The 19,459-nt window shown below is 33.8% G+C and overlaps 1 protein-coding gene across 1 annotated transcript in view; it reads right to left on the bottom strand.

The window, feature by feature from the left end:
* The window catches only part of LOC106115994 (uncharacterized), a 52,161-nt gene extending 35,402 nt beyond the window's left edge, over window positions 1-16,759 (bottom strand). Inside the window, exons 1-3 of the mRNA XM_013309690.1 lie at window positions 16,343-16,759; window positions 2,733-2,976; window positions 2,329-2,514 (exon numbers count right to left, since the gene is read on the bottom strand). Coding sequence (XP_013165144.1) covers window positions 2,329-2,514; window positions 2,733-2,976; window positions 16,343-16,454 — 542 coding nt within the window. The 5' untranslated portion in view covers window positions 16,455-16,759. The remainder of the gene's footprint in view (window positions 1-2,328; window positions 2,515-2,732; window positions 2,977-16,342) is intronic.
* Between the last annotated feature and the right edge of the window lie 2,700 nt (window positions 16,760-19,459).

Below are 19,459 nucleotides of genomic sequence, written 5' to 3'. Positions count from 1 at the left end.
TGATACTAGATACGACTACTTATACATTTCACTATTAACCTATGACAATGTTTATCTATGTTTAACATAATAATATCAATAGCTTCTACGACTATTCTTTGAATATAAAAAAGCCTTTTCAGTGCATGTATGTTAAAACTATTTAAAAATCAAAGACTAACAGAATTCAGATGGCTATTTTTAATCAAAAAACAAAAGAGGACCTTCTGCGATAATCTTACTAATATTATATATGCGTTTGTTTGGCTGGATGGATGGATGTTTGTTTGAAAGTATCTCCAGAACGACTAATTGGGTCTTGTTAATATTTGGTATAGATGTAGAAAATAGTCTGAAAGAACACACAATCTACTAATTAAGTTTTTTTTTAAATCCGCGCGGACAGAGTCGCGGGCGACATCTAGTCCGATAATATTAATACTTCATAGGTATAATTTTGTTAGATAGATAGATTTTAAATATTTTTATAACCTACATACAATTTCGGATTAACAAATTGAATCAAAATATAATATGCAAATGTTTGTACTATGCAATTTAAAATTGCACAGGTCCAAATAAAATGGACGAACCGTGCGAATTCTTTAATCAGCAGTAACATCGATGATAGTGATAAAAATCGATTAAAGTTGTCTTTACGGTTTTTGTTGCAACGTCCGCCAATAGAAGCTGACCTTGGCACTAGATTTTCAAGTTAAGGTAACTTATATTTTGATTCATTCTATATCGCGGCGTACTGTTCAGTGGTGGGAATTTCTGGACGTATTTATATGTACATGAACTTCAATAAATATCTTAATACTGCAGTTCTTTTACATGTTCCTTTTCGTAAAAGGTTAACTTAACAGGTTTTTTTTAACATAACTATAGTCACTAGCTAGATATATATTGCGTACAACTTTGATACTCAACTTACGCAGAAAAAGTAGCTTTACTTTTTCTGCTTAACAAAACTTAAATAAACATAGATGGATGGATGTTTTTTTAGAAGATATCTCCGGAATGGCTTAAAGGAATTTGATGAAATTTGGCACAGTTGTAGAACACAGTCTGGAAGAAACATAGGCTTACTTATAATTACATAGTATTATTAATTCCGCGCGGACGGAGTTGTAGGCGACAGCTATTTATATAAATTAAAGAAAAAAAACATGCAAAAGAATGTGCATTGAAATCACTAGACTATGACCAATAAAAGGATCTGAAATCAAAACTGACAGAGGTCAGCGACCTCGATGTCAGATGAGCAATTCATTAATATAACATCAGTTCACGCGGAGAGCATCGGTTCTCACGAATCATGTAAATCTGTCGACTCAAAGTAAATTATCGAATCGATTAATATGCAAATCGATTTGGGCATCACTAGGCGGTCGGTGAACCGCTCGCATGCTATTGTGAACGGTGACATGCTGCGTGTGAAAAACGCATGTTGACACGACTATCACAAAAACGAAATCGAATAAAGACGAACTGACTTTCTGTTTTAACCACTCGCGGCTTTACTAATGTTTGACAAATTATGTTTTATCGACAATAACTTTGGTGTATGTTTTAAAGATAAATAAATTTGCATCTTAATTTATTTACAAATTTTCGTAAATTAACGTCAATAATTTTTATTTAGAACTAAGCATATTTTAGTGCTGCTAATACGCATATTATAGCCATTCACTGTTGGGTTATGGTTATGAGTAATATTTTGGTTGGTTGTAGATATTAGATAGTGCATAAGGGCAAATAATAATTCAAATATTCCTTGAACTTGGCCGTCTATTCGCTGCCGTGTACCGCTACAATCGAATGTCGGGTATTAGAAATTATTGCAAGCCGTGCTCAACACTATCATACGCTGAATTATCGCCGTATCGAATCCAGGTGACATAGTGTTTATTGGAGTTGCTGGATCTAGCATATTTTCATATAATCGCAGCCGGCCTAAGGAAATATTTTAAGTCAATGTTCTGTTAGTTAATCGACATACAAATTGCGTTGTCAAAGAAAATATACAAGCTAGATAAAGTTTCGAGTTATGAACCGTTTAATCAACTTTTTTAGATTTCAATAAATATGTTAATTGATAAGAAATTTTATGAATATTTTCGAGTATTCCTTGTATAATTTATACTTTTCCAAAGTTACTCAAATATCGAAAAAGTATTATATCTCGCTTTGGACTAACATTTGTGATTTCATCTTTTTTTTATAAGATATGGGGGAAAGGTGCAGCGGGAACATCGAGATGCTCATGGTGTTCATCTGTTTTTGATATTCCTTGGACAAACAGCAAAGTTAGTATTGTCTAGTGCAAAATGTTCGAGTACTAACTCATTGGCGGGATGCGTGTTGTACCGCGCGGCGAGCGAGCGCATGATGTCGGAGTAGTTCCGGGGCGGGTGTGCGGGATGCGCGGGGTGTGCGGCGTGCGGGCCGGGCTGCGGCGCGGCGTGCGGGCTGCCACGCTCCGGCGGAGTGCCCGGGTACGACGACGTCGACGGCGTCACGCTACGGGACCTATACACACAACCTTTAAGTAACAATCTAAGACACCTAAGAAATGAGAAAAATAAAAAGAACTTCTGTCACGCTTCATGTGCAACACATCAGATTTCTCCAGATAAGCAAGCCGAATTATTTCAGAACAGCACAGAAGATTATCATGTTCAATGTGTGTCTATATCACGCATGATATATTCGCATATGCAGCAGGAATGCAACCATTTTTAATGTACCTTGAAGCAGTAGAGTCGTGAGGACTGAGGCGTTCGCTCTTGACGTGTGCGGGCTGCGTGTGCTGCGTGTGTTGCATGTGGTGCATAGACTGCGCGTGCTGCATCGATTGTGTGGGCGGCGTGGGCAGCGTGGGCAGGACGGGGTTTGAGGGCGGCGCGGGCGCGGGCGCCGGCGTATGCGCATGCGCGGGGGAGGCCGCGTCGCGCGCACATCGCCGTGTCCCGCCGCCGCCGCCGCCTTCACCTAGTTACAAAAAATAAAACAATTTTTTTATTTTACTTCCTTATAACATTAATGAATTTATAATTAATACAGTTACTCTCAATTAAAATAATGTAGTATCGCAACAAAAACGTCAGCCACCTGTTAATCTAGATATTATCCAGGTTTTATTTCCTTCAATTGCTATCATAGCCTTTTCCGAGGCACAATTAATTTTACGTAGAAAGGTGTACGCATGGCGTGAATCCGGACGCAAACGGCTCGTCTTACGCGCAACTGTCGACAGAAGCAAAAAACGAAGCCATTTTTGTAGCAAGTCCATTGGTTTTTATTGCCTTCGGTTCAGCGTAACTGGGAAACCGCAGCGTCTCTCTACATAGGAATCCGTCAACCTGTTATGTGTATATTGGAACATGCGTGGATCAGATTAGTTGATTTTCCTATTGTTGAATGAAATGTTTAATCCTTATTGTAGTAGTGTAGTCCGTATGTGCTCTACAAAAGTCTATCCAACACACTGATAAAACAGCACATCTAAGTTGTCAGCTATTTCCTTTAATTTAACAATATTCCTTCACGCTTTATCTAAAAGTTTACATATAGCACTTTTACGTAGTTTTGAGTCATCTGATTCACTGCGCAATAAAACTTGTACACAGTTACATAACATTCGTATCGAACATCATAAGCTAATAAATTACAGACTTGTTGACATGCGATATACTTTATAGGTAATATAAATTAGTAAAAATCATGAGCAATGAATTAATACTTTGATCGAAATCTGACTTGTTCATTCGGATTCTTTGGAAGACTATAGAAATTCTTTAAAGTCGAGAACGCTGAGCGATCTTCGCGGCATCTCGGCATTTACACCGATAGGAATCGCGGCGCGTTTGAGCTCGGGATACACTTTCCACCAATCTGGTGGTGGCATCGCGTTGAATTAATGAGCCAAGGTCTGACAGTGTCACGGCGGCCAAACAGATTATGCGTGAACTTTTAAGCACTTGCATTTGCGAAATTGTGCATTGCAGTGTTTAAGCAAGACTATTAAGAGTTTAAGTGATCTTTTTATGTGTTTTTAACAAAGTATTCACTTCATTTGCATATAAGCATATATTAAAATGAATCCCTATTTATCTTGTTCACGGCATCATGCGTAAACGATTGGAACGATTTTGCTAATTCTTTTTTTTTGTTGTGATTGTTACTCGTTACATTTTAAGAAGATAATTTATTTGAGACAACAGATAAATTGATCGTCGTCGAAAAACACACATAGTCGCGGGCGTGAAGTTCATTCATTCATGAAATGTTTATTTGACTGCATTTATTTGACATACGTATACAAAGATAACAATGAAAAGCTCATCTATATTGAAGTCGACATCGTAATATGACAAAATTATTTTAACATGACACGTGGGGATTCGTTTGTAATGTTGGTACGCCTGGTGTAGTGGGCGGCAGACATGTTTGTTATAAAAGATTGATGCGTCGCTTGTACTACGCTTTTGAATTAGGCGATTGTGTGACAATTGTGGACAACGATAAGATATTGGACCACATACGTTGAATATGTAACATCAAGGTATTAACTTGTACTTTTCAAGATCTTTGTATAAACAATTCCATATATGAGTATTTTCTAATTCATTTTTGTAGGATTGCAGTGATCGTGCGACTAGTAAAATATTATAAGGTTCAAATTTGATAACGGCTCGAGGTTATGCAAGCATGTTTCCACAGGTGCATTGGCCAGTGAGTCAAATGTTAAAAAAATGCGCGCTGGGATGTGCCCCTTTACATCTCGACGATTCCCTAAATTGTTGTACTAAGCAGCGGCTCGTGCGAAATTGCGAGCTGATATAAAGTTTGAATGCTACTATACTTTTATTTATTTATATATTAAGAAGACTATTTAACAACTTTTACAATTTTTTATCAATTTAATTACTTTACCAATTAATGTATCGATTCGGAATAAATTACATCAATCAATATGATTCTTTAACCTATGACAAAATATATGTTTTTCGAAAGTGATGAACCGGATATTTGACATAATTATTATTTAAATCATGACATTTGCCATTATAAATTATCCCTTAAATCAATCACATCTGAGTTCATTTTTAATTCACTTAACGTACAAAATCTTTGGGACTGATTAATTTCAATATTCGGATGTTAAAGTTGAAGGTTTTTATTAATGAATAATTTTAGTCCGTGAGAAAATATCGACAGGACGTGACGAAATTGTCGCGTCGATCGTTGAACGACAACTTCCGGTCAAAACCAGTCCGTTAGCTAATCGATGAGGCATAATTAGACATGCGTTCATGTATGTAACCTTATTATAATATAGCTAACACATTTTACTTATAAGAAAATGCTTAAGAACTATAAGATACTGAGTACAGTATCAAAATACTGATAAGCATATTTCCGGAAGATGTAATTTGTGTTGCCCATACGAACGAAGAGACATTGACTAGGATAAATAGATTAATTTATATTTTGTTATCTAATCTAAGATAAGGTAATGATAAATTCGATAGATTAAGATAATGTAACAAGATTGTGCGTTCAAACACCATTCCACTATTTTCGTAAACATTTTTTACCAAAAGGTTATTTTTTTTTAACTTGCACTAAAGTTAACACTGTAAAAAATAAGGTTTATGAAGCATAAGGCATTTTTACAAATATAATAGTTTATTATTTAGATAATAATTAACAAAGTAAACTTTGCTGAATAATGTTGGTAGAACGTTTATAGCATAATGTTTGACGGACGCATCGGACTTGACACTTATTTGCACTGTGGTGCAACTCATAAGCTTTAGCGGTTTACATAATAATTCATTTTAATTTGACATAAAGGTTATATAAACAAATTTTAGGAAAGCTATAATGTAATGTGTTTAATCGTCAATAGCCTAATGGTTAAGTACGGATTTCCGATCACAAGGCCGGGTTCGAATCCTGCCATTCGACTATTGTCGTAAACCATATTCTATCACAAGTCTAAACCTTAGTTGGAATGGTAAAAGAAGTATAAGTGAATTTACAAAAAAATCTGCTAATACATTAACAAAAAAACTGGTAATAGTAAACGAAATGTAGCCCTAGACCCTAGAAGCCTAAAATCAGAAGCTTCTATTCTGCGTGGTCCCAAATTTAATAATGTTTGCAATCCACGAACAACGTGAGTACATACTAAAAGTTTGATTCTTATCTAGCTTATCGATTGATGAATATGCAAAATGGTCATCACTCATCCTTTGCACCGTTGGTAGGGTCAGCAGTCAAACAAGGTACCGTTGGCACCTGACCCCGATGCTGGCACGTCCAACAAACAGCCTGCCTAAGTGATCGGCACCGTTTACAAATATGTGCCCGTGTGTCCGTGCTGACGCTACGTGATTGACTTGTAAAGTGATTGTGAACTATTGTGCTTCTACTTGCCCACAGTTCATAGCCCAACATTGAGTTGACATTACGGTAATCCAGAGATCGATTTACTGGGTAATGTCTGGTTTATAATGGAAATAATTAGTTGACAAATTAAATTTTGTAATTGATCTACTTATACTGACGCGAAGATTCCGTTCTTCGTACAAATCAAACCTGTAATAATAGATCATAAAATCATCATCATCAGCTCACTATACGTCCCCACCGAGGGGCTCGGAGCCTACCCTAAGTTAAGGGTGATTAGGCCATAGTCAACCACGTTGGTTGACTTCACACATATCTTTGAATTTCTTCTCAGATATGTGCAGGTTGCATCACGATGTTTTCCTTCACCGTAAAAATGTCGGATAACTGTACATATGTTAATCGGAAATAGAAAAACACATTGGTACATGGCGGGATCCGAACCCAGGACCTGCAGATTGCAAGTCAAGTGCTTGACCACTGAGCCACCGACGTCTCAAAATATTTTCAGGTATCTTTTATAATTAACTAGCTGTCGCCCGCAACACTGTCTGTGCGGCATTAAACTTAATTAGTAGCCTGTGTGTTCTTACAGACTATGTTCTACTTCTATGCCATATTTCAGCGAGATCCGTTGAGCCGTTCTATAGATACCTTCAAACAAACATCCATCTATCCATAATTTGAAGAGTACATTAATAAGATTTTATTAAATTATATGCATTAACTAAGAAATATGTTAAGTAATTGTTTCGTAATAATGAAACGAAAGTTCCCTATCGATTAGATACTAAACAAGACTAAGCGACTATAAACGCATTGTGTTAAACAAACGATTGACTGGCAATTAATGTCCGTCTACTGAATGATAGGAATCATGCGACTGCAATTAGTGCAGTTGCAAGACTTTATTAAGCACCGATCACAAACATAAGTTAACTTAATTAACACAGACCGTAGTACTTGATTTACTACGATAGGAGAAAGAAAATCGTAACTTTGAATTGCGACAATATTAGATTGAGACCTAACAGCTTTGATCTAGATTTCTTGAGCATTACTCTTGTTGTAATTATTATAATAAAAAGATTGTATATTATATATAAAAAAACTTGTAAAGAATTCATAATTATTTACTGGCATAGATGTCTTAAAATAATAAAGAGCTAAAGATAATCAAGATTATTTAAAGCCTATGACGATTTTGTATGAAGCCTGAGAATAATATAACTTCTTACTAATATTATAAATGCGAATGTTTGCATGTTTGTTTAAAGGTATCACGCGAACGGCTGTATGGATTTTGCTGATTGGCATGTAGAACAAAGTCTGAAAGAACCAAAATATGTTTTACATCTTTATCAAAATTCAGCTAGATCCTTTGAGCCGTTCCGGAGATACCTTCAAACAAACATCCATCCATCTAAACATTCGCATTTTTTATTTTTAATATCGCGCGGACAGAATCACGGACGATAGCTAGTAAAACATAAACAGTAGATATAAGGGAATTTCAAATATTATAATAAACTAGTATTTTTAAGTTACAAACACGGATTCAAGACACTTTATAACCCTGTTGAACAACATCATGATAATTACACTCCAGCATTGATCTTTGAACTTGAGATGTAGAGACGAGCGCCGTGTACTTTTATAAAGAGGCTCGATTCACAAGAAAAGGATGGTTTACACGGGGAATTAAACGAGGATGACACTTGCGACTACAGATAACATCACACTTCTCTTCACGGAAAACTTAAAGTGTAATATTTTTACATAGTACTTTTAGTTTATGACGCATATTTTGCATACATCTAACAGTCAGATTCCATGGTATTGACAATAAAAATAAATTTATGTGCAGAAACATGTAACAGAATAGAAGCATATAAAAATCTATTTATGTATTACGAGTTTCCGGATTATAATTACTTGGTATTTCTTTAAGAATTGAATAAATACGTAAGATATAAATTTGCTTTAGTCGTATGTATTATATAAATACATTTGTTTGATATTCCAAAGTCGTGTAGTGCAATATAAAACATTTATGAAAGCTTTTGTTACACGCTTGTCCGCTCACAATGTATTGATTTAGTCGTTTCAAAATACGACGGGTCTATTAAGTGGCTATAGGGTTCTCAATAAAAACATTTATGACCAGACGAAAAAAATATTATTATTTTTATTTAATTATTTAAATATCGACATTCATATCTAGTTTAACAGACATTAAGATTTTCTTTTCTTCTTCTCCTTGCTTTACTTTAACACGGATAAAAAACATTAACAATTGCTCTTCAGTTTGAACCATTTTTTTTGTAAAAGTAATAAGATATTAATTTAAGAGTAATAAAAATTATATTTTATAATATTTAATAAACGCGTAAAATCTCCGAGTGTCAACCCTAGTCATCTCGAGCAATGTCACTCATTGTTTAATAGAAAAATCAACAGTTGTGTGCGACAGTGTTGACGCAGCGAGCCACGCGCTGCAACGGTCGTGGGCGAGTGCTGACCTCCCGCGAGCTGCGGTCTAACAGGTGACACTACCAGGGAAATGCTTTTGTTTACTTTACTATGTAAGCTCTTCTATCGCTTATTTTGTCGACTGTTGAAGGGACAATCGAATAATGAGGTACGGTCACATTTTTATATACGTAACGTACATATTAGGTACATGGAATAGTATATATTAAATATGTTTTGTTGCTGTAAATATTCCTTCTGAATCTATGTAAAGACTAACTGTCGCCCGCGACTCCGTCTGCGCAGTAGTAAAAAAGGTTATTTAGTACCTATGTGTTCCTCCACACTGTATTCTACATCTATCCGAGAGCGATATAACCGTCCTGGAGATACCTTCAAACAAATATCCATCCAAATATTCGCATTTATAATACTAGTAAGAAGTCAGATAAATGCTTTATTCGTCCAACGAAGTTGTCTAAACCTTGTTATTGTCGAAGTATCATCTACATTTGAGTTAAGACGTCTACCTTAGCAATACAACAATAAACTAATTAAAACAACAGACTTAAAAAAGTAACAATTGTTAATACAATTGAAGACAATGTCAATCACATAAAACAATTGTGTGTACCGTGCACTAGAGGCGGCGTAGACGTCGCTACGCCGACGCAGGTGGTTGTCGAGTCAACATAAACAAGTGCGTGTCTACACGACGACCGCCCGCCGAACGTCGTCCGGCAGCGAACAAACACAGCTGAGATCAGGACCGAACTGCCGACTAGCAACCTAAACCTTCCACCGAAAGATTTTTTAAAATTATGTTTTTTATCGAGACGCTACCAAAATCGCATTCAGATTTTACAACAGAAATTACAAACCGCTAAAATTAAAGTTAATTCGGGATAACTATAAAAAGTTTAATTAATATTATTAAATTTGACTTTATATATTTTTCTTCGCAATTAATGGCATGCTATATATTACAGTAAGAGAAATTCTTGGGACAGAAATGCTGGCGTATCAGAAATTTATATATCAAGATAAGTTAAACGCGTAAATTTCTCGTTTTTATTTACACGACGCTCGTAAAAAAATCTAAGGCATGTTTGTGAAACGTGCGCATAAAAAGGTGAAAAGTTCTTGACCCCGACTCCGAACATTTGTTGATATAAAAACAGGAATACATAAATATTAATTACATCGCTGTTCAAAGAACTGATTGCAAAAAAATATTAAATACATTAAAACTTGTTTCGGATTAAAAACTTTTTAATGGAATATCTATCACTTTTCGTCTTTTTATATTCAACTTATCGTCCAGTGAACACCAATGGATTAAAAATAAAATTTTATAAATAAAAATCAATTGCTGTTTGTAGTAGTAGTCTGTAGTCTCGCTAAAACTCGAGAATGGCTGAACGGATATATCTTATTTTGGTCTTAAAATGTACATGGAGATCTAGGGAAGGTTTAAAAGGTGAGGAAAAAATCGAATAATTGCCGGAAACTACTTAAGTTTTTTTTCATACCACGCAGACAAAGTCGCGGGCGACAGCTAGTATTTATATAAAAAGTGTAAGAAGTACTTCGATTTAGAGATCTAGTAATGTTATTGCAAATGGGTTCCGTATACCCCAAGTAGTGTAAAATGTTCTATACATATTTGCTACTATAGGTACGATATGAATATAGTATAAGCGAACAATTGAACTCTTAAAGAAAAGATGTTACTAACGCCCATGGTCATCCACAATACAAGTAGAATCGGAGATACGTTGCCGGTCTATAAAGAGGAACGCTCAGTTCTCAAAGGACCGAAAGTCGGAGTAAGAAGAATTTTTACCAATAACCTAGAGTTAGATCCACCACCATATTAATCGTAAATTATTTGCGTTTTTTGTGTCAAAATTAAATACAACTCTCGAGCTTTATCTAAAATCTTAATCTTTGGTGTTCAAAGCTACATTGGGTTCGCCGTTAGTAAAGTTTGCTTTAAAAACTTACAAGTTATTTGACAAGTTTTAAATATTTAAAGCGATACTTAAAATCAGGTGCGTTATAAGTGTACGATGCACGACATGGCAGATGTCGATAAACATTGACGCATCTCAGCGAACACCTGCTCGAAATATTAAACAGTTAACGCGTTAAGAGGTCCGTGCGGTCAAGGAGTGGTCACTGCGTTTGGTCAAAAGTTTGTACTCATCTAGAGAACATTTGTCGTTGAAAAAATGTTTGAAGAGGTGACCTCTTGACGACCTCTCGACCGGACGAGCGCGGTGACAATCGAGGCGGCCGTCCGGTTTAGTTGCCCGCCGTACATACTTAATAACCTCAGGTAGGTTAGCGCTGTGTACACATTATTAAGTATTGTTTGCAGATAATAATTGTCTTGAACTCTATTTAATAAAGACATCTATAGTTAAATATTTTTATTAAAAATAGTGAAGGAAAATACGCATTTAAAAACGCATTATCCTTTAATATTAAGTAGATATTCTAAACGTTTAAAGACGTGTACGATTTTGATTAATAGGTATAAAAAGTTGCATATAATACAAAATCCAAGGCCAAAAATTAATTTAATACACCTCTAAACGAAATAAATAAGAGCGTTTAATAAAGGATGATCATAAAACATTGTTATTTAAAGTCAGCGGAACTCGGCATGAGCAGGCTCGGTGGCGTTTTAAAATTCCGCTCAGGTTGTCTCCGTTTTCTAAAGGCGAGGTCGGGCTGAATCCGCAATTAACCCTGCATTAGCATCCGAACCGCGACCTGCCGCGCCGCCGCTGCCCGCCGACCCCAGCACACGCTGCGCAAGTAATGAGCTTTTGCCCTTAAATATACGGCGAATTACAAAAATATAAATCCAGGTATTAATAACATCTTTTTAGTTACCGATTTCGGATTACATACTTTGTAATATATTATATTGAGCATTATCATAAAAAATAAAGTTAAGCCACTGTGATTTTTTGGTATGGATTTGAACTAAGAAAGTCAGGTCGAGTGGCATTGAATGTGTTAAATAAAATCGTTTAGACTTCTAAGTTTTTATGTTTGCCCATCCAGAATCTACCATAAATCAAGAGAGATTGAATTAATTTATTGCGAGCTAAATCCGCTAATTCTCATCACTTGAAACAAAACAAAACCATACGACCAACCTTGATTTCAGAAGCAATCGAAATGGAGCGAAAGGTATTGTGCTGTTTTCTTGTCTTGATTCGACTCCGAACGTACGTTGTTCGTTTGAGACGATTGCATTTTAGTCAAATAATAAAATTAATCGATTTGTAAACTTATCCATTAAGTTTTTTGTAGAACTGAAACAGGACTAACAATAAAAAATAGTCAATACAAAATGGTACATATACTACATATTTAATTTCTTAATTGTTTCTTAACAAATTTGATAAAATAAAAAACCTAATTCACTTCTTTCAAGTGAAATATCAAAGTCTAACTGCGGTAGGCTTTATTTTATTCATATGAGTAAATAATAAAAGCCTATTATCGCTATTGAGCCGTTATTACCTTTGGCTTTGTTGGTAGAGCGAGCGTAGTTCATTTTACTGCTTCCTAATTAAACAGATTATTGTTGGATATTATAGTATTTGTGATGTAAATATAAATGATGTATTAATCAATTAGGTTATTATTATTATGACAGTTTGTATTAATAACTTTATTACTCTATTAAAATTTTGTAATAGTCTAGTTATTACCTGTCATGTTTGTCTTGGTAACAATATCATTTACTCCGACTAGATTTATCAATTAAAAATAAATGATTTTTTTTATTTCATTAATTATTTTGTAAAGTATCTGGCAACTAAAACTTGAAGTGATTTAAGTGTATTTTTGCAAAGGTAATCTTTATAAATCACTATAGTCATTTATAAAGTTGATCTTTGACGTCACTACTTTATATTCAACACCGTTAATTGTCGTGACTATATAAAGGTGCGATTAGAATTATCAGTGACTAACTTCTATTGAATAAAAAATTGCATAGTTGTCTGGCTAAATATAAAACTTTATGAAAAAAAATTGACAATTTTATTTGTATATTACGATTACATAAAAAAATTGCTACAACTCGATAGGCAGTTGAAGAATTGAGAGTTAGAGTGGCAGGTAGAGTAGGAAGTGTTACCGAGGTGGTGACTTGCGGTAGCAATTTAGTGAGACTAAACTTGTTGCTACAATCTACTCTACTATGTATATAAAGTCGTGTAAGGTTATTTACTTATCATACAGTATTTATTTATCACCGTTAACGACGTCTGATTCATAAAGTATGTTCGTATCGAAATGTCAAAGTTCTTAACCTTCGCCCGGCGATGAATCAACATTAGCATGCGCGACCCGCGCCTCCCACGACCTCCCTCACCCTGACACTGACCCAGACCCTAACCTTGACTCCACGAAAATATCCGAACGCCATATTACCAACATAATAAACGATTCGCTTCGATTAATGCCACGGAAAGAATTCTTATATTTGCATTTTTCGACCGGTTGTGAACGTATGAGTTCGATATCAACCCACGCTTGTTTGTTTATGAAGTATTATTATGAAAATCAACCTTTTTAATGAATTCATTATTCAAAAGTTGACGGTCGTCGGAGTTCCGACTTGTCAAATTTCAATCTAGTTCCATATTGATTTGATTTTAATGTATTCTTGGTTTCAAGGTTAACATAGAATTGTATCGGATTTATATACTTATTATCAGGATTTTTTTTACTGAATATAATTCGTTTATTCAACAAAAAGTAGGTCGGAATTACTTGTGTGATCTAACCAGAGTAACTGAAAAGCTAAATAAAAAAATATTAATTTAATAAATAACCGAGCTTTAAAACATTTTTTTCCTAATAGCAAAACACGACAGCGTTAAAAGGTTTCGTGTCTAAGAATGAAATATGCAAACAAAGCTGTCATTACTTGACAACTTTTGAGAAGTACAAAGGTGACATTTCATCAGTAATTCTGTTGAAACTACTTTGTAAAATACCCACGTAGTTGTATTAAATCTGAAACTGCATTGTTCGACTATTACATACACAGTTGAACACAAAACTTTTCCATCCCTTGCACCCCACAATATACCATGACCGTTGCATTGTCGCGATTTCCTGTGTAAAAAAATTACAACACTTTAGGTCAGGTACTAAACTTTTTTTTGATGGTCAGGTAAGTTGGGGCGCAGTGTCCTTTCTCAGAATTTAATAAGGTATTGAATGCTATTTGCAAAATTTGAATGTTCTATAGCAAATGAATTTGACACCAAATTCTATAGTGTTAAAGTTCATAGTTTGCTGTGATTTGTCACATTTTTGAGGGTATTTGGTAATGTAACTCGGTATGGGCAGGTTACAACTTGCTTATCAAGCTGGAGGTAAAGCTTTGCTTTGTGTTTACAAAAGTTTATTTACGTATTGTGTTATGTTATAGAAAAAATGGTACCATTTTCATACGACACTTATTATTCATAGTTATTTTTTATTGGCGGTATATATTTAGTGTTTATGAACATAGAGTAATCTAACACATTTTATTTACTGAGCAGCACGTGGTGTCAATTTTATTCAAATTTTAATGTAAACACAAAGTAAATTAATTATGAAAGCATAATTTAAAATGTATAAGAATGGTTAATGGCGAATTAGTGGTTAATGTTGTGAATTGTATTTAACCTGTGTAATTTCAAAAAATCTACAAGTACATTAATGCTGTATTAACTTTACTAAAAAAGCTACAGTATATTCCATGGTTAAGCTTTCATTGGTACTGAAATTAAATGCAGGTACTGTATTAGCAGATTCTTTATTATAAACTTTTATTACAGTTAGAGACTTTAAAACTTTTTACACTCAGTGCAGCTTTTGTTCGCAAATATCCGACCTAATCCCTGGGGTCTCCGCCAACCTTTTTTACCTGTCATTTGGACAGACCCTTCCTCATTTGAAGATCCCGACACGACCCTTTCTTACACCTAATTGGGCCCATCTCATCCATTCTTTGTGAAACGTTTCTAATTTGTGCCACAAGGGTTATTGTATTTGAGATTTGGCGCCGAAGGTTACCTTTTGCGTAAAAAATGTGAAAGTATTAAGGTGAAGGACAAAGCTGTAGGTTTAAGTTTTGTTTACAGTGCAATATTCATGGTGTTTCGCACGAACCTCAATTTTAGATTTAAGGATATTTATGTATCCATTTTATATACATCGATAAATTATATATGCTTGCTAACCATTATTAATGCTTTTAACTAATAAAAATCTTATTATTACTTACGAATATAAGATAAGTAACATTACGTTACTAAGCGAGTCGTGAACCAAAATGTTTAGTTTTTAGTACACACACGTCTGCTTACAAACCGTTTGTGGAATTTTATTAAGCTTAAAGGTAACACCTATGTTTTGATTTAAATAAGAATATTTGTCAATGATAAGAATGTTAAACATCTAAAGATACAACATGTTTAACATCCCATTTTATGTTAACAACTATGAATATGTATAATTAAGACTGATAATCTTATCTTTTGTTTTGCTTGTCAAATATTTTGCATAATTTCTAAATATATTCTCCAGAAACCGCGATATACCGTTGCGTTTATTGATGTTAACATGGAATTAATACAAAAAAAATAATTTAATTACCCATTAAAACAAAACCCATTTATCCATCGATACAATTATCATTCTGTCTACGACTGAAGAAAGCTATACAAAAGACATCAACGAGTGCGAGAAAAATAAATAAACAGAACGGAAGAGAAATAACTTTGCGTCATTGTTCAACTATGCATATTTTTAAATTATAATTTAAAATAAACAAGGAATCGTATAGACAGAAATCAATCAATTGAAATTGAGTGGAGAGTATTGGAAAACGCAGAAAAAACAAACAAATTATAAGCTTATTATTCAAAAAATAACAACTCATGTATACAGTCATCGATAATGTAAAGATACAAAATAATCACTTAAAAGTATGATCACTAAAAAGCTTTTGTTTCAAGTTTTCCATACGAAAGACATCAACGACAGCAAATTCTCTATTAAGCATTTTGCTCACGTGAATTGTTGTCTGAGTATTGTTACATTAAAGCAACTTGATTACTTATTCTATTCTCATTAATTCCTGTATCCGTGCTTACTCGTTTATTAGAAATCGCTTCTAACAACTATCCGCTAATTATATGTAACATATTTAATATTCAACTTACAATGTGTTCAATAATTATTCAAGTTAAGTATCCGTATTGTTATTGTTTATAAATTTAAAAGATTATTTAAAGATTAAAATTACATTTTTGTAAGAAAATACCGAAATTAAATTACAATTAGAGCAACAAACAAGAGAAGTATAAAATATAATTCAGTGAAATACAAATTATTGTATACTTATTATAAAGGTATCAAGTTATATTGAATAACTTACGATCATCAAGTTCTTCTTCGTAGTCTGAAAAATATTTATCTTCATCTTTCAGCGACTGATTGTCGGGCTGCTGATAAAACCGTTCAGATTTTATATACATTTTGAGGTACATCACATTCAGTCTTGATAAAACAAATGACTATCTACAGTATTTCCTCAAAAGGTTCACTATTTATCACTTAGTTAAAAAAACACAAGTCGTAATCCTTTTATCGCACAGTTTAATTAATTTACAATGACAAAAGTCCACTATAAAGAATAATTGATAACGCCGCATTAAGTAACACCGTTGTAAAAATCATAACAAAATGTCTGTTTAAGTAGCAGGACTATACGCAAAGCGCGTGAATTTCAAACAGGTGGAGGCGGCAAAAGCGCGCGTCTCGGGCGAGGTCCGCTCGCGCACTGCCCCGCGACCGGGCGGTTATCATGCCTTTGACGAAAAAAAAATCAACACAGGTAGTGATCTCGTAGCTGCTCGCATTAACGGCAAATTGATTCTCATTTTGTTTTTAATAATTAATAAAATGTTGGCTTAGTTATTCACTTCTTTCCACGAGTTGTTTGTAATTGTTAAATGTAATTATAGGAGCTTTTTCAAGAAAAATAACATTAAAAGCTTATAAAAAATAAAAATTATCATAAAAAAAACTTTTTTGCACATTTTATTTTCAAGATGACTTCACTGGCTAGTTTATCTTTAATCAAATATTTTGTTTCACAACTAAACGTCAATAACATTGCTAACTTCTTGTCCAAAGCTCGCCTTCGCGGAAGTCACTTCTTCGTTTGCAACTTTTGATTTTAAAAACATAATATAAAAATAATTGTGACGGTATAATTAAACGTTAAATATAATTGTGTGTAAATACATAATCCAGTCAATTTTTTCTTGCTGTAAAGTCACCATGATATTTGTCATCAAAAATCCCAGACATATCGATTTCCTGTCACGCAATAAAAACTCATTTTGGTATCCACTAATAAAATTAAAAAAAATAATATACAAAATATTACCATGATGCCCATACGAGGTTTAATAGCGCATTTGAGATGCAGAGTCGACCTCGAGTGACCCCCGCGGTGACACCAACTGATTTATAACTAGAGCCGGCCAATGATCGTGATGTCGTATACATAATTAAATTAATTCAATTGATAACACGTTAATTAATATTCCGTGTAACTGTAACTGATCGACGTGTTACTATGATGGACCAAAATTTAACATGCGAGATATCAAGTCGAAAATATGTTCACTTAGCTTTTAATTTTATGCTTCGATTAATTTATAAGCTTTTTTACATACATGTTTAAAATATTTCAATATGTAGGTGGTAATCAAGTTTTGTGTTTTCAATTTAATAATGTGCTATAAATTATAGATGCCAATAAAAGAATAGTAACACTTTTGAAATTTTTATTTTTTACCTAAAAAGGAGAAAGTTTATTCGTATTTCTTTCCTGTTAATAAGTCATAACTCTAATATAATTGTCCAAAAGGTAAAATAAATACCAACGCCACATAAACTTTTTTGAAATTTTAAATATAAAATTTTTATTAATAAGTAATTTATCTACTTACCCACATTTAACCATAGATACAGTTTCAATGTTTAACTGATTTAAAGTCAATTATTAAACATGAAGAATCGCGCATAAAATTTATGCTTAATAAGTTATTGTAGTTGTAAATGTAAGCCACAACTTAAAAGCTCAAATAAAACTTGACTTATTTATACCAGCATACGTCGGATCTATGCGTTACTATGACTACTTTGATTTATTGAACGTTTCACTCTTTATAACAAAAAGTGACAATCATGTATAGTCATAAATAAAATAAAAAATGCGAATATTAAATTATATAACTTAATGGTAGATTTTATTAATAAAGCACGATCAAGCTACTGTATTACTGATGATACCAGTTTGTAATGTGGCAGATTATTGGAGAAACATGGACAAATTGCGTGGGTTTCTCTATACAGGATGTTCTGTTTTTCGAAATATTAAATGTAAGTCTTATTATTACGAGAGGATTGGAATGAGTTTAATTAATTAATTTATTATATTGAATAACAATGTACAGGGAAAAGCTGAGTAAAACCGTTCTTTGCTTAGGTTTTAGGTTAGGTTAGGTTAGGTTAAAATGTAAGGTTAGGTAAAATAAAAGGTTAAAAATGAAATCTTACCATGAAATTTTACTGTCATGAAACTTGTGTTAAAGCTTATCGTTATCTCTGTTATAAAGATATTGAGAGAGATGGAAAATGTGTTTTTGGACGTGTGTTTATATAGCAGGTTACCCACAGTTACACTTCACAGACAAGCAAACGTCTCTTGAATTTACAACACTCTGTATATTCTAAAATAATTTAGTCCAATAATGTATACTGTAGCATCTATTGTGGCCATCTCTAGACGATATGTTAATGTTCTATCACCTTCGAGTGGAATTCTCTGACCGCTCTTCAAAATATTTTGTTCTTCATTTTTATTGGCACTCGAGTTTTGGCGCTGGGTGGGCCGCGGGGGCGTGCATACGTTTAGAAATCCCAGCTGCTTTGAAAGTATAATACATATTTGTAATAAACACGCTCATTATAATATTATTTAGCTAACGTATTATATTAAATAACCAGCAACTTAATAATTTAATATTTATATTTTCTAAAGTCAGATAATAAAGAAGGACATTTCCCACAAAAATCTTCGCTTGTAAGTCGATATCTTGCCATTGATACTTCAAACTTTTATACATTATTTCTCTCTCTTTGTAATAGCTTTAACAACTTCAAATAAATACATGCTTAAGAATGTCAATTAGAACTTGTGTATTGCAATGGCACATAATAAATAGCAGTAGATGCAGGGTCTGTATGACACGGTATCCTACTCGGTATGTGCGCGTACCGTCCGTCTGTCGTATTGTGTGCGCACGCGCAACTGATTAGCATTGAGAAGGTCGGCTGCATGTAGGGTTACCATGGTTACATAATAGTGTATATTATATTTGAATCGCATTCTATTAGAACACAACATGTGGTTCAATTTAATATGCGGCAAACTCTTTCTCAAGTCGTCTCCATTTAACCCCATTATCCTACGTCAATA

Source organism: Papilio xuthus, unplaced genomic scaffold (genome assembly GCF_000836235.2).
Source record: "Papilio xuthus unplaced genomic scaffold, Pxut_1.1 DF827777.1, whole genome shotgun sequence".
NCBI classification, from domain to species: Eukaryota; Metazoa; Arthropoda; class Insecta; order Lepidoptera; family Papilionidae; genus Papilio; species Papilio xuthus.
The sequence above is the reverse complement of the archived record's forward strand: the minus strand, read 5'-3'. Positions and strand labels throughout refer to the sequence as shown.